The 16,411-nt window shown below is 44.4% G+C and overlaps 2 protein-coding genes across 11 annotated transcripts in view; one reads left to right on the top strand and one right to left on the bottom strand.

Annotated features, from left to right (window-relative positions):
- Positions 1–5,059, bottom strand: part of DNAI1 (dynein axonemal intermediate chain 1) — a 131,194-nt gene extending 126,135 nt beyond the window's left edge. For 3 of the 4 annotated variants that reach the window (XM_072359375.1, XM_072359374.1, XM_072359376.1), the window contains exon 1: positions 4,871–5,000. In XM_072359375.1, coding sequence (XP_072215476.1) covers positions 4,871–4,915 — 45 coding nt within the window. In that variant the 5' untranslated portion in view covers positions 4,916–5,000. Of the gene's footprint in view, positions 1–4,870 lie in introns of all 4 variants that reach the window. The other variant, XM_072359377.1, reaches the window with a different exon arrangement.
- A 192-nt stretch (positions 5,060–5,251) lies between these two features.
- Positions 5,252–16,411, top strand: part of FAM219A (family with sequence similarity 219 member A) — an 81,935-nt gene continuing 70,775 nt past the window's right edge. For 3 of the 7 annotated variants that reach the window (XM_072358845.1, XM_072358844.1, XM_072358843.1), the window contains exon 1: positions 5,268–5,436. In XM_072358845.1, the coding sequence (XP_072214946.1) occupies positions 5,410–5,436 (27 nt within the window). In that variant the 5' untranslated portion in view covers positions 5,268–5,409. Of the gene's footprint in view, positions 5,470–16,411 lie in introns of all 7 variants that reach the window. The other 4 variants (XM_072358842.1, XM_072358840.1, XM_072358841.1 and 1 more) reach the window with 2 other exon arrangements.

The following is a 16,411-nucleotide window of genomic DNA, read 5'->3' as shown; positions in this document are numbered from 1 at the left end:
TCAAAGCAAAGATGAGCCACAAAACAAGGAACTGGAACTCTGGATCCAGCATAATCAATACCTCCAACAGCATACCTGACAGCCATGTTTAAAATAACTGTTTTTATGCATATTCAGCACCCAGGACAGTGCACAGGACTGACACCGGGCTAATAACTTGCAATCCCATGCCTTATCAACAATGTTCTGCAGGCTCTCATACGTGCCACTCAGGTCTGTATTTCTAAAACATTATACTTCAGAGTGTCCTGTATGTCATACTCAGGATCACCTTTTCAAGAGAGCTGAGAACCCGATTCTTCCATCCATCTCAGCCTGATTCGAAACACTGTCCAATGCCCTTCCATAATTCTGCACTTTCTCAAAATGCTGTGGGTCTCAATTGTGTGTAACAAATTTAAGATATGAAAGAAAGGATGTTAGCAAAGTGTACAGAATACAAAAGTCTTATTATTTACAAAGCTGCATTGTAAACATATAGATCGAAGCATACTGGAATGTTTCTTATTAATATCCACAAATATACCAAAGCCTAACAATGCTTCTAATTAAGGTTAAAGTCACATCAAATGATTTGTTTTAAACCCACTTCACTTCACCTACTGACAGCCAATGAGCTTTTGGCATATTTTCATCCAAGGGTATGGGAGATTCCACCCCCCAAAAAAAAACACAAAAAACATCAGGTGGCTGGAGACTGAACCAGAGGCTGAAGTCACTGGGATGAAGAGACAAAAGAATGAAATAAAGCAAGAAACTGATGGAGGAGGAGAGAGAAAATAAAGGACAGGCACAGAAAAAGGACAGGCAACCACCACCTCTGAGAGAAAAGAAAAAGAACTGATCACAAAGCACTTGAAGAGCACACGGCCATGAAAAAGAAGGAGAGGGTGGAAGTGACACATGATAAAGGAAAGAAACGGATAATGTTCAGGCAACTACCTCAACTTTGGGAACAATCTCAGGGAGAAAATTTTCAAAGGGAAAGCAGTCAACAAAAAACTCCTGCGAGGCACAGCAGAACAAAGCAATACGTAGAAAATAGATCAGAGGAATGAAAAGCACAGGGACAGGTGAAAAGAGCATAGTGCTAGAAGAGAATTTGCAATGAAAGAGACAAGAATGGAAAGACTGGAAATTATGCTCAGTAGAAAAAAAGAGTCTCAAAGGCAAGTAGCTGGCTTGTTTCCTGCCTCGCTGTGAACATTAGCGGAGAGTAGGCGTGTGTCTGAGACAGAAGTGCATTTATTTTCAAAACAGATTTTCTTGGCAAGAATTGAGATCTAGACCTTGACTCACCAGTTAATTTTATAGTAGCCATCAGGCCTCAGTAAATACAAATCAGGCCCTGACAGTGCAGTGAGTAGTGCAGAGGCACAGCCATCCAGGCTGTGACTCTCATTGCCTCTGTGTTGTGGGCTTGATTTTAAATCAGTGGAAATAAGACAGAAGATTCTGGACTGCAGAGCCAGCTCGTGATCCACACAGTTCCTCCAAGGCTAGAAAATTCTTGTAGAAGAAAGTACACGAAGCAGCAACCATATTTAACAACCACAAGGCAAATGTAGGAAAGGAAATACAGGGCAGGTTAAAATTATTTTTCTTTTCAGTTATGGCAATGAAAGTTAAGTGAAAAGCCAAAAATACAAACTTTGAACAGTTCATGATGTTTCAAGAACATTAAAATGAACTGAACACCTTTACAGAACATTAAGCTTTTCAAATAACATGTGAATGAAAATCTGGACATTTCAAAATCTTTGGGATGAAGCTTACTCAAAATGTTTGAACATGCTTATATAGAAATTCTGAAACTAAGAGAAACTAAGAGAAACGTGCAAGTATTTAATCTCAAGTTTAGTTTACATCATTATTATTAACACTTGGTTTTATAGTCTTGCATAAACGTCTTTATTATCAAGGACTGAATGAAGTCTTGGGTTCTGAATTCCTGTACTTTGTGAACTTTTTAAAACCTTTGTAACTCGACAACTGTACTTCTTAGTAGACACATTAAGAAAACTGCAGTGATCCTCTCTCTCACTTCTTTCAGCTCCAAAGCCCAGAAGCCCTCTTACAACATGTGCAGAAAAAAATGCGATGGCTCTAAAGACATCAAGCCTATGAAGAGCCACTTAAGTACTTCTGAGTTTCACACTCCAGACCTCAGCCGCAGGAGCTGGGAGGTCTGATCTAGCCCTGCTACCTTTAGCTGACTCAAGCTTCGTAAACTGTATAGATCTACACAGACTATATACAGCCATTGTGTAGACAAACCATAGTACAGATCAGTCACTCTTGGATAAACAGAAGTTACTTGACCATAAAGAAGTCTAGATGAGGAAAGACAAGCAATGGTTCCCGTTCCTTTGTTGTTGTATGTACCCTGCAAGAGCTGCTGCCCTCAGGTCTTGGATCACTGAGGCTTGTCTGGGGATTTCAGATACCATTTCACAGCTTTGAATGCTTTCATCCGTTCCTCTTTCGCCTTCACCTGTCCTTGTCAGTTAGTTTGCTGGCAAACACTCTGGATTGAGGAAGCAGGCTGCTTATTTTGGGTTGCTTCATGATTACCTACACTGACCCCCATTTTACCCTCCAGAGATCAAATAACGTTGGGACTGATCAAAACTCGTTATGAGAAAGGTTTTAGCTGCAAGATTGCCTCCTGATTTTAAGTCAAACACCTTCATGCTCCAGCAGTACATGAGATGCAGGAGTGAAGGTACCTGAGCCCTTCCTCCTGTAAGGCAGAATTTGTGGGCAGCCTCCCATGCCAATGCAGAGCCTGAAGCAGGCAGTAAGGTCAACGGGCACACATCCATTCATACTGCTGATCCAAAAGCAGGGTTAGGACCTTAACAGTTGAGAGTTACAATCTCATTTCATTGCCTGAACTGAGAGACCAAAGAGTAAAACAAAATGGAACTGACAAAAGCTATGTACTATATATATATATATATATAAATTTTTAGAAACAGACTTCAACCTGCTAGTTCTGTCTTTGAAAGGATCTCAGTGGGAAAATCTTATGTGCACTAAAACCTAACCCAGAAAGGAACTCTGTGCTGTTGCAGCTCTGACATGGCATGACATAACGATGCCTGCTGCAGTCTCATGGAACATAACGCTGTGGCTGCAGGGTGCTTTGGGAGCACAATCATAGAACGACTTAGGTTGAAGGGGATTTTAAAGATCATCCAGTTCCAACTCCTATTTGTAGGCTGGTCGCCAGGCTCTAGATCAGGTTGCACAGGGCAGTATCCATGCTGGCCCTAAATGCTTCCAGGCATGGGAGCACTCACGGCTTCTCTGGGCAATGAGTTTCAGTGCCTCACCTTTACCTCTGAGTAAAGAATTTTTTTCCCTAACATCTAACCTGTTTCCTCTCTTTTAGTTTAAATTAATTCCTCCTTATTCCAGCACTATTAGAATGTGTAAAAATTCAGTCTCCCTCCTGCTTATAAGTTCCCTTCAAGTGTTGGAAGACCTCAATGAGGACTTCCTGGAGCCTCCTCCTCTCCTGGATAAAGAAGTGCAGCCCTTTCAATCTTTCTTCATAGGGGAGGTGCTCCAGCCCTCCAATCATCTTCATGGCCTCCCTAAGGATCTACTCCAGCAGCTCTGCATTCTTCCTGTACTTGTGGCTCCAGACCTGAACTCAGTACTCCAGATGGGGCCTCATGAGGGCAGAGTAGAGGGGAACGACCACCTCCCTCCCCTGCTGTCTGCTCCTCTTTTGATGCAGTTCAGGATACTGTTGGCGTTCCAGGCCACAAGCACACGCTGCTGGCTCATGTCCAGCTTTCCTTTCATTTGAACCCTCAAGTCCTTCTCCACAGGGCTGCTCACAGTGCGTTCTTCTCCCAGGCTGTATTCATAACTGAGGTTGTGCCGACCCATGTACAACACATTGCACTTGGCCTTGCTGAATCCCATTAGCTTTCTCATGGGTCCACTTTTTGGCCCTGTTCAGAACCCTCTGGATGGGAGCCTTTGCTTTTGTCAGATGCACCACCCAGCTTGGTACCATCAACCAACTTGCTGAGTCCACTCAATCCCACCATCTCTGCCATTGACAAAAATGTTGCAAAGCACAAATCACAAAATGAACCCCTGGGGGACACCACTTGTTCCACATGGACACTGAGCCAATGGCCACAGCCCTCTTGCTATGACCATCCAGCCAATTCTTTACCCCCTGAACAGACCACCCTTCAAATCTCTCCAGTTTAGAGATAAAAAGGTGGTGGGAGACCAAGTCAAAGGCCTTGCACAAGTCCAGGTAGACCTCATCAAGTGGCCTTTGTCCACTGATGCCATCACCCTGCCACTGAAAGCCACCAGACAGGCCAGGCACAACCTTCCCTTAGGGATGCTGTGCTGTCTGTCTCAGATCCTCTCCTCAAATGTATAGCCATTAGAGCTTGGCAACACACAGAAATACCACTGTAAGTGCAAGTGCCATAGGATGATGAGGGGCCTTGGGGCACATCCTCTAAGAGGAACAGGTAAGAGACGTGGGCCTGTGGAGGAGAATGAGGGAGGATCTCATCGCAGTTCAGGAATATCTGAGTGTCCAGCGGACGGGGCTGGGTTCTTTTTGTGGTGCCCAGTGACAGGACGGGGACAACGGGCACGTGCTGGAACACAGTTAGTTCCATACGAACACGAGGAACTGCGATGGTGACGCAGCACGGGCTGCCCAGACAGCTCGCGGAGCCTCCATCTCTGGAGTCAGTGGAAACACACCTGCGTGTTTACTACTGTAACCCGCAGTAGGGAACCTGCCGTAGCAGTCACCGCTGCACCATCCCACGCGCGGCCACGCCGCTCTGCTGCGAGGCCCACAGCGGACACAGCCCCTTACCTGCCGCTGCTTGTCAGCCGCCTTGGCCGGCATAGCTTTGCGCATAGGTACGCCACACGGCCGGCACGCGCCGCTAACCGCCGCCGACCGGCCGGAAGTTGATAGCGGCAGCCATGGCAACGCGCCGGAAGCGGCCGCGGGACTATTTCTAACGTGTCCCCGCTGCTCGCGGCTCGGAATGGTACGTTCCGGAATGGTACGTTCCGGAGTGGTGCGTTCCGGAGTGGTACGTTCCGGAGTGGTGCGTTCCGGAGTGGTACGTTCCGGAGTGGTACGTTCCGGAGTGGTACGTTCCGGAGGGCGGCGCTGAGGCCGGATGCTGGCGGCGCGGAGCCACGCCTCCCCCTGATATGCACAGCCGAGGGCGGGGCGGCGGCGCCGGACCCGGAAGCGGTGCGGCTGAGTCACCGCGGTAGCGAGCGGCGGCGGCGATGAGGCAGCAGCCGCGGAGGGCGGCGGCGGCAGCAGCAGCAGCGTCCTGAGGAGCCGAGTAGCCCGGCAGCGCGAGGAGCCCCGCGGCCTTCCTGCCCGCCGCCACCATGATGGAGGAGATAGACCGGTTCCAGGTGCCCGCCGTGCGCGCCGAGATGCAGCCGCTGGTGAGGGGCGGGCGGGGCCGCGCCGTCCCCGGGAGCCGCCGCTGCCGCCGCTTCTCCTCCATGCGAGGGGGCTGGGAAACGGCGGGGGGGGAGCGGAGCCTGGGGGTGGGGGAGCGTCGCGGCCGTTATATAACGGGCCGTACCTCAGCGCCCGGGCCGGGCGGGGGCTGCTGTGTCACGGCCGTGGGGTGAGGGGTGGGAAGGAGGTGGGGGGTCCGTCGGGCAGAGGTGTGCTCACGTAAAGTTGTGCATCTCGAAATAAAGCCTGTGTCGGTACGAGTTGATTTTATTTTTATTTTTGTTTATTTTTTTTTTTCCTCGCGCCGAGGGATGTCTTTGTGATCTAATTTATTTATTTATTTATTTCTTCTTTCATTCCGGGATGTTTTGCGCTTGATTGTGCTCAGGCGGTGAGCGAGCGCTGGAGTCGTTGGCACAATGGGTGCGATGCGCCTTGGTGGTGCTCCGGGGCGGCGCTCCGGCAGCAGCGCTATGGGGAGCGCCGCTCCTCGCCTGGAGCCGCTCTGCCTTCGTGCCGGGGGCTCGTTGTGCTGCGCTGCGCTGCGCTGCGCTGTTCCCCAGCTCCTCGCACGGCCCTTCTGTGCGATTGTCCTTTTTCCCATCGAGGGTTGGTTGCTTCTCGCGTGCTCCTTTATGCTCTCCGTTCTACATCAGCCTTATTGTAACCCGAGACTTGTAAAAATGTGCTTCACCTTTTGGTGTTACGGTGCTGGATAACAGCCAGACCCCCCCGGGATACTGATTTCCTTTGGTACGTGGATGAGCCAATTCCACCCCAGCACCTGGTGGTGCAACATAGAATGTCTGGAGAGGTGTAGGAGTCTTCACCAAATAACGTCTGTGGACCCTCCTGACAGCAGGTTGGGGTGGGTCACCGGCAGGTCAGCATTAGCCTTTAGTCTGCTGAAACATCAGAGTGTTGGCAGCTTGTGTTGGTGTACCTTGGTCTCCTGTTGCATTTGTTAAAACACCGAGAACAAAGTAAGTGCCTTGTGAACGGAAGGACCCTTCCTATGAAGGTCTGCAAACTTCAGAGTGCTAAGAAAAATGCATTTCTTGCAGTGGAGCTTGACATGTTTTTTTAGTTTTGTTTCTGTTTGCGGTTATTGTTCGATTCTTTAGCTGTAGCTTTCATGGCAGGGAAGAAAACTGTGCGAAGTGGGCTTGTTGCATGCCCTACTTTGTCCAGCAGAAGATATGGCAAGGGTGGCCTTTGTTATTCCTGTTGGTGTGGCAGTGAGAAAGTTTGGTAAATCTGCTGGCAGACCAAAAGAAGAAGAACAACAAACGCACAAACAGAAAAACAAAGGTAGGTTGGCGTATCACGCATCAGTGATAGCAAGTTTAAGTAGGTTTCCGTCCTCTCTTCAGCAACCAACGATTTGGAAAATATCACAAGGAGATTTCATGCATTTCTTATAAGTACTCTAAAGACACATTCAAAGAGGTTTTCTTCCTGTTCTTCAGTTGACTTCTAAGTAATGGTGTTCACAGTGAAAACTGGTACATGTGAGGGTCAGCTGCAGTGAGTGGGTGCTGTGACATTCTTCCATGTGCCTGGAAATGCTGGTAATAGCCTCAGACATGTGACAGACTGAGCCTAGTATAGCATTTTCAGTGGCTTCGTCTGCTTTGTAGCTCTTGGTTGGTACCTTGCAAGTAGGGATTGTTTCTTGTGAGAAACAAGAAGTTTGGAATTTGGCTGTAGTTTGCTATTGTTCTTTGCTTGGGTAACTGAGCTCTGCCCGATGCTGCTGCTTCATTGTAGGTGGTTACTTCTCAGCTCGTGCCTCTTCTCCTTATGCTTTTAAGTACAAAGTAACCTTTGTATCTCTATCCAGTGTTGAAGGCTGAAGGACTCTGGCAGTGTTTTCCCCATCAAAAGGGCTGAAGTAGAAGCTAGTTTTCCAGGTCTGACCTGAAAGCCAGGTTTCTTCAGAATTAAGAAATATATACAGCTGGTAAATGCTTAAGAAAAAACCATGTTTGAATGTAGTCTGAAGCCATTCTAAGCCCTTAAACATTCAAACCATCCCCTGATTTGTTATTGATCAGTTATCCATAAGGGGTGACAGTGTTGACAGATTTGGTGAAAACGTTTCCATGTTTTTTATTGTTTGGTTCTTCAGTTTCTGGCTTTTACACTGGGGAAGAACACTGTCTATTCCAGCTGACATGCACTTGTTCCATACCCTACTCATTGATTGTATTTTTGTCAAGCAAAGGAACAGTGAGATACTCACAAGTCTGTTGGGTAGTTGTCTGTAGGAGTCTCAAGGCGAGGCTTGGACCAGATGGCCTCCAGAGGTCCCACCAACCTCAGGCTCTGCAGTTCCTCTGACCTTCCTGTTGACTGCATTGATGTGAAGCTACAAAGGTGGACAGTCATTTCCCTCCCCCCTTTCAGTCTATTTGAATAAGCATCACTGAGTCACACAGACTGTCTTGATTCTGCTTCAGCCCTACAAATGTTTTATGGGAAGTGCTGTCAACCTATGGAAAGGTGCAGTGTGGGTCTTAATGGGGGAGTTGTTGCAGATAGATGGCAGGATGGCTGACAGACCCTGACTAAACATTGGCGGGTCATACAATGAGATGAAGCCCAGTGTTTCACATCTTTGCAAGAAATACTGCTCTGCATATTTTGAGATTGTGGTACAAGGTTCTGTGAGAATAGGGCAGTCCTGATTCCAGATTCCTATCCTGGAGACTGGTGGCTCTTGGCTTCTGCCTCCAAAATAGCTTCCTCTTCAAATTAACATAATTTATATTATAACATAATTTATCTGGAGTCTTGTTCACTTCTAACAATTCAGTATCATATCTTATCTGTCAACATGGTATAAGCTCAACTGTGGAAACTCTTCCAATTATTTTCAGTTTCACAGAATCACCAAGGCTGTAAAAGACCTCCAAGATGATCCACTCCAGCCATCCATCTACCACCAATATTTCCCCACTAAATCATGTCCCTTAGTACAACATCTAAACATTTCTTGAACACAGGCTGGATCTCTGTCTGGTCAGAATTCTCTACTCACAAGAAAGGTGCTCCCCAGTAGCTGTTGGGTAGCAAGTTATTTTCAGATAAAATCAGTTTCCAGCATGGCTGAGATTTGTAATGTGGTGATGCCTCAAATTCAGTGTTTCTGCAGCATTCGCACAATGAGTATGATGTGGAGGAAGAGCATTAAATAGCTCTGAAATTGGGATGAAGAAGCCTGGAATTATTTGTAGACTTATCTTATGTGCTCTCCTCATAACTTAGAAGTGCAGTGTGTGCTGTAGGCTAAATTCTTGCAAAATCCTTACTCTTTTAGTTAAAGTGAAATGTACTGAGCAAAATGCAGGGGATTGTATGTTGGATTCTGCTGCTATGTGGAAACCTCCCCAAGCTGGCTGGTGTATGATAGCAAACTGATGGGACTGGATTGCACATCACTCTTGCAGTTGCTGTTCTTAGCATGAAAATGCAAGTAGAGTAAAAGTGCATTTGCCCACATGGCATCAGTATGACTTTTCCTAAAGTAAGCACCTGCCAAAGCACAACAGCTTCAGGAGAGATTTCCTGCAAGCTGCTGAGACTTGGCTTCAATTGTGAAAGTGGCACCTGGAACACAGTATTTTAATTTCCCAATTCTCTTGAGATTCCAGCTCACTTGGAAATGGAACCTCTTTTCTGACAAATTGCACTGATGGTTCTTATATAGTGTTCTGAACTGTTATGGCCAGGTTGGTTGCTTGGGCTGGCAGCTTGAGTTCTGATTACTGAGGTAACCAAAGGATTTTTACTAACCACATCCTGCAGCAACACTGTTGGCTTCCCAGCCAAAACACCAAATCTGTGCTGGTCCTGGAGGTGTAAAATTTCCAGGGCATATAAAGATAGAGAAGTTGGTTTTCTACCTTTTTCTTTTTTTTTTTTTTTTTTTTTTTTTTCTCCTGAAAATTCAAACCAAAAGCAGACAAGAAAAAATATTAGACGATCTGTTGGATTCTTAGTTTTTCAAGAATGAGCTATAATTTTAGCCAACAGATACCGAGTGTTTAATATGCTTATTTAATGTGTTCTTAATTTTTGAAAATATTGACTGTCTCCTGCTAGGGAAGTTATGCTGTGTATTAAGATTTCCTTATTCATTTTTTTCTTACTGGAAATAGAAAAGCAAGAGTTACTAATAAGAAAAATGAAAGGTTATGCCTGTAGGGCTTAGAAATAGTCTGTTAAATGTAATGTTAGGTCTCCAGTGCAGCTAGACAAGAAACTCATCTTTCTAGAAGGAAAAGCCTTCTAAAATGAAAATGTCATTCCTATGTATATTCATTGTAATGTAGCCAGGGGCTTACACAGCTATATGTTCTGTAAATGCCTGCAGTACGTGATACTTATAATGGCCCATTACTATGAGTCCTGAAATAGAAATATTCCGGAGAAGCTCCTTTTAGTTATGCAACCTGTTTTGATGTGCAGCAGTGTCATTTATAGCAGCAGTCTTAGAAACAATCTCCCGGAGTACTTGTATTCTGTTGTGGTTGTTCCCACGTAGAACTGGAGCAGCCATTCTAGCTCAGGCCCCCAAATGACTGCGATGAGGGTGATCTGTTAGGGTGCTGGAGCCCTGACTCTGTGGGCTGCTTCCTCTTTTCCTCTGCTTTGCACAAACTCTCAAATGTAGTTCTGTCAGTCAGGTTGGGAGATCCTTTTCTTAGTGAAGAGAAGTGTTAAAAGGGAGGTGCTGTGAACTTAACAGAGAATTAAACCTGCACAATCTCTTGGATTTCTTCCATACTTCCCAGGAGCTCATTATCTGTAGCTTGATAGTAATATCTACTGTGACACCAACTTCTGGTGCAGAAATTACTGTATATTCTCTCTGCCACTTGTAATGGCAGGTCGGTAAGGAATCAGACAAGATGAGCACAATTCTAGGTCAAGAGAGGAAAGCAGTGCATGCCTTTACTTCTGCAGCTTTCATTCAAAGAAAGTTCTCAGCTCACCCACAGGACTGCAGAGCACACGTATCCTTGCTCAAGCTGTATCATCCTTGCTGTCAAATTGAAGACTGAACTTGATAAGAAAACATGAGGGGACCCCATCAGTACCTTTGCCTGTGGGTAGGAGGTGAAGTAGGGAGCTGACTAAAGGCATAGCTGGGAGTCAGTCAGTCACAGTGGTGTGCCTGTTTTCTTAGAGACATTTTAAGACCTTGGCTGGAGCAGTTGTCTTTCTGCTTCTGTGCAGATCAATTACCTGTCACTTTCCACAGTCAGTCTGCCAAAATGTGTCTACACTTTCCCTTCATGTTGCACACACCATGCATCTTCTGTGAGGCTTTGCACCATTTTGGATATAAGGTCCAAGTGGAATTATTTTGTACCTGTCACTAAAATTGACATCTTAGTAGATGCAGCCAATCACAACTCGTAAATCAATGGGTTTCAGCTCTGACCCTGTGTAGGCTTCCTGACCATTATTCTTCTTTCTGAGATTTAAATTGTAATCTTTTTTGGTGAATGGTGTCCCTTTTTTGAGCATACAATAAAAAACAACTATTTTCTTCTCTACTTTGACCCTGGGGACAATGAGCTGCAGTAAATGAAATTGTAGGTGGAAATTTTCTTCAGTTCTGAGGAGAAGAAGCTTCTGAGGAATTTGCTTGGCTTTGGGAAATGTCCACCATCAATTCACAGGATTATGAGGCTTGTTGCTTCTTTGGGGAGATACGCTCTCTTAAATACTTGTGGCATATAGTGGTTATGTCTTAATTGCTTTTACTAAGTTAGTGGCAAAGTCCTCTTAGTTGTGGACTAAGAGAAGTTTGTCATTTTTAGTAATATAGCTGAGAGTCAGAAGCAGTGAAGAAGATCACTGACACTCTTAAAGATAAATTAGTGAAATGCAGTTTCTTCACCCTATTGTGTAAGACCTTATTTGCTGCTCCAAAGGGAAAATGGAGAGCATTATTATGTCTTAAAGCTGTTCAGCAGTACTGGCAAGCTGTCTAGTGAAGATGTGTCTTCTGCCTGTGAGCAGATTATTTTGCCAGGGCATTTTGAAGTTCTTCCCTGAACTTAATAAGTTCTACTGCATATGAGCAGCTTTATTACAGAGGTTGTCAAGCTTACTGTCTGGAGTTGGTGGACAAAAGACTTAAGAAGGCTATAAGGTAGGTCAAGTCTTCAGACAGTAGCCACAGTGGAATTAGTGTTGAAACCTGTAACACAGCACTGTAACCCTGCTTGACCACAGCTTTTAGTTGGCGTGCAGTGCCAAAGGACATAGTTCTAGCCTTTCTTGTCATTTATTTGGAGATCACTGTGCTTGCACACTTCTCTGAGGTTCTTACAGAAAAGACTATTGTATCTTTTCTGTCTCCCTTTTGGTTTTTGGTGTTTGGAGCCATAAGACAGGAGTCCTTTCTCCACGGGCACGATGCAGTGTCTCATCTCATGCTTGTCTGACACTTTTTCTCTTGGTATCTTTTCAGTATCCTTCTTGATAAGATTCATTAATATGAGCAACTGACCTTTTGGGTCTGTAGTGTTCAGTCTAATAAATCCTACAGACAGTCTCTTTTCCTAAGAACCCAGCACAGCAGTAATATTGTAATGATCATCATTTTTCTCTGTCTTGTGCATTTTACTGATTACATGGGAATGTAGGTTGGTGATTTAGTACACTTGTATTCTAATAAGGTAAGTATTTACTATGTCTTGTCTGAGGTTTTGTTTGGCTACAGCCCTGGGTGTGAAAGGAAATCTCTGCCTCATTGTCAAAGACAAGACCCTTCCATGTTTTGAGCCAAGCTAGTTCCAGGAGCACAGCTTCTTGGAGCATCTCAAGGGAGACTTTGCATAAATTCAAAATTCATTAACATCACAGGGAATTAACAGCAGTCCACAGCGATAGCGATAAGGTTTTCATGCTGTCACATGGGAGAGCTGAAAGTCACGGTCAAGGCAGGCCCATTACATAACACTCCATGCATGACCTTCTGAAGTGTGCTGGACCTTTGCTGAGATTTTATTCTTTTATTATTGCAAACTTGTTATTTGGCTTAGCAGGCTGGAGGCAGTTGCTCTTCATGTCTAAAACTGTACTTCAGGCTGTGATTTTAATCGATAAACATGACAAATCCTCTGATATTTAAGGCTGAATTCAGTTTATCCTTTTTTATTATTCAAAGGTGCTTCCTCTTGGTCATTACTATGATATGGGGCTTAATTCTGTTGATTGCCAATGATGCTGTTGAACAGTGTCATCTTAACTGGTTAATCAAATTCACTTAAATGGCATCACTTAAAAAATGCCATTTGGTAACTGCAGAACTCTTTACCCTGGATTTTCTTGGAATAACTACCAAGATGTGTCATAGTAGAATTCTGTAAATGGTTGTCTGTCTGCCTTCAGAGACAAGGCTGTTTCTCTGGCAGATTGCAGTGCTACATCTCCTGTGTTGCAGAATGCTGAAAGCCATTAGGGATCTGCTGCTGCCACCCGCATCCTCTCAAAATCTAAAATACTTGCACATATGGAAATGTCACATTCTTCTCAGTTTACTAAGAGCTGTGTCATTGCTTTATATCTGTGGGTCAGACTTTTAAAAAGTTGCTGGTTGTCAGTCTCTTCCAGAGTTTCCAGGTAAGTTTTACTGACCCTCAGATGATATCTCATGTGCCAAGAATGCTGTCTGAGCTAGTTTCATGCTAGGTCAACTGGTGCAAGCGGTGCTCAGGCAGTGAGCACATACAGCTCTCTAAATCAGACCTAACCAGTTAGTTTTCAGTCTTGAACAAATGTGCCTCATCCACATCCTCTGTACATTTGTCTCCATTTGGAAGAAAGGATTGTGCTGTGATCACTGAGTGCTGGAACACCGTGAGGTGCACTGCTCCCTTTGGCAGAGCAGGAGGCACCTGACAGATACAACTAATATGGTGTAAAAAGCACCTATGATTCAGATTCAAATTAGTTCTGCTCTATGTGTGCCAACAGTTCTACTTACAGACTTTTCTTGAAGGTTAGAGCAACCAGATGGATGTCTTCTGAAGCCTTAAAAGCTACTTTTATGTTACAAGAATTTCATTCATGACTAGAAAGGTGAAATCTTAGAGGAATTTTTTGCTACTGTGTTTTAACTACTTATTAAAGGTTCTGATTGAGTTTGTCCTGATTTTACCTGCTAGTGTTTACTGGTGTCTTGGTAATTCATCTACAGTAGCATAGAAAAAAAGCTAATAAACCACTAGGGTTTATTAAAAATTGTTTTACTACTTGCTGAAGTGGTTCTTTAAATCTGGCCTTCCTTCAATTTAGCAGAGCACCTGGAAAACTACCAACCATGTCCAGGGGATGCTTCAGTCTAATTAATGTCTCCTGGCTTGGGTTGCTGCTCTGAACCTCTCCTGTGTTTGTATCAAGAGAGAGCAAAACCTTTGTTTAGAGCAGAGGGGTGTGCTGCGCAAAAACTCTAAATGAAAAGCAAAGGTGTCGTTCTGGATGTAAGAGTTGGTCCCTGAGATCTCATCATGAGTGATATGGGGAGAGAAAGAATGATAGCTTCATAAGCTGTTGTCCTGTGGTGTGCCTATAGCTCAACAAAAGCCTTGATGTTACATTACTTTGCAGGTGGTGGGCGATATTCAGATCTGGCTGAAAGGCAGCCTTGTTTCCATTTGTGCATAGGCAGCAGGCTCTCAATAGAGCCAGTGTACCCTCCAGCATATAGAAGACCTATACCAGTCTCTTTATATATCTCAAGTTCAAAAAAACAAGACCTAGACAGTTAAAGTGGCTACAAGTTTGAGGAGGTCATACCTCTGAGTCATGTGGTAGGAAGCAGTTTGTTACTGAGATGTGTGCCTGTCCTGTGCTTCTTGTAAGTTGCGCTCTGGAGAGCTTGAAGTGGGTATCAAGGGAGATCATAGGTTGACTGATGCTTCAGGTACAGAGCAGCTGTTAGAAAAATCCCTTAGTACCTCAAAGGAGGACCCTACAAGCAAACAAGCACAGTGAGCTATGGGCACAGGAATTGTGTGAGTGAAGGTGGGGTGCTGAAGGGATGTGCAAGGATATTTGAATCTGTAGTATGCTAAATACAAGTGTCCAGGTCCTGTTTTTAGCCTTGTAAACATGACTTTGAAAAGTGATGTGGTGTCAGGATTGTACTGATGCACCTTTTTCTTTTGGAAGACTCTAGTGTAAGTAAATCAATCAGTCCAGCTGTCATTTCAGTGTGCTTTCTTAAAGGAGCAAAATGGTATTGCCATACATAGTTACTTTTGATAATGACAATTGGAGGCTTTTTGAAAACACAGTCTTGCAGATTTGAGATCTGAGTGGGAAATGCTGGTTAACTGTAGCAATTCACTGTACCTTCTCTTATAGAAATAGAGCAAAGGAAGTGCCAGTGCAGGTCTGTTCAACAGGAGCTCCATAGAAGTGATAGGTCAAAGCTGAGTTTTTTGTTTTGTGGTTTAACCCTGATAGGTAGCTCAGCACCACGTATCTACTTGCTCAATTCCTCCTGTGCACCCCCAGCCTCCTTTCTCATAGGGTAGTATGAGAAGCACTGTAGTCCTTTATTCTGTGTGAACGTTGCTCAACAGGAACCAAAACGTGGACATGCTATCACCATCTTCATCAAAGATCCAAAACACAGCATTATACAAACCCCCACAAAGAAAATCAACTCTATCCCAGACAAAGTCAGAACAATTTGGAAACTGAATGATGCAGCTCTTCTCAAATTGCTATGATCACATAAATGCTGCTGTGCACTTAAAATTCATTGGTATTGGTATAAGTCTTATTGTCTTGCTTTGCCATAGATGTGGTTTCAGAGATAACTGTATGTCATTGGCAGACAGAGTCTATATATAAACAAAATGTTGTGTAGTTGGATGCTGGAAACTGCAACACCCTCAGGAACTCAAATCACATTTGGTGAATTCTTTGTGGGAAGGACACAGTAAATTAGTGAGGTAACATTCTGCCCATCTCTTTCTGGATACTTGCCACTGCAGGAGAGTTGTTAACAGCTGAACAGAGCTATGCCTGTCAATAGTCAAGGCTGGCTTGCTCTGCTCTTGAAAGTCATCACATGTTGGTTGGTGTTTTTGTGACCGTCCTGGCTTTGCTGTCATTTCGTTCTCCTGAGGAACTCTGCTTTCATCACTTTCTATGTAGCCAGACAGCATGGGTCTCTTTTCTGGTGTTGATAAAGTTCTCCCAGTAGCTATTGTCACTGAGTGTTGAATGAAAGATTTTATTTCAGCTTTGTTCTCTCTGGCCCCCAAAGTCAAATTAAGAAATAAGAAGTAAAGGAGAAACCTGTACATTTGGTTTGTTGCAGGCCTCAGTTGGTAGGTCTCTGGGAAAAGTAGAATCTTTCCTTGAAAATTTGCATCACTACCAGATCTGAAAGAAGGGTTGAGATTCCCACAGCTGCCAATAGAGAGAAGATTTACCTTACACGATCCTGTGGGTCATAGAATCCCAGTAACTTCTTGTGAATAGAAGAGTGTCCTTCTAATTAAATCTTACTTGGTCACAGCATCACTCTACTTTTCACTCTGCCTCAGATGATAGGTTCTGGTTCTGGTATTGCGCTGAAATTGTGTTGGGTGCTGGATGTCTCTCTTCCAGTAATACCTGTTGCAGCTGAGATATGAGAAAAAAAAAGAGTCAATTCAAGTATCTGAAAATGATTGTATGACATCGCTGTTGTAACAAAAAGTAACTTCATAGTACATTGGCTAGAGATATTGGTGCACAGACTTTGTGCAGTAAGGAAACACGGGCTGTACTCTTGGAAGTGCAGTGGCTGATCTTCAGCAGTGGCACATGGTTTTCTGTTTACATGAGTGTAAACTTAGCTGTTCTGCACCTAATGTGGCATTGCTGCCTGCTTCTGTCACT

The sequence above is a fragment of the Excalfactoria chinensis genome, chromosome Z (assembly GCF_039878825.1).
Source record: "Excalfactoria chinensis isolate bCotChi1 chromosome Z, bCotChi1.hap2, whole genome shotgun sequence".
Lineage (NCBI taxonomy): Eukaryota > Metazoa > Chordata > Aves > Galliformes > Phasianidae > Excalfactoria > Excalfactoria chinensis.
Note: the sequence above shows the minus strand (reverse complement) of the source record. Positions and strands in the feature narration are given on the sequence as shown.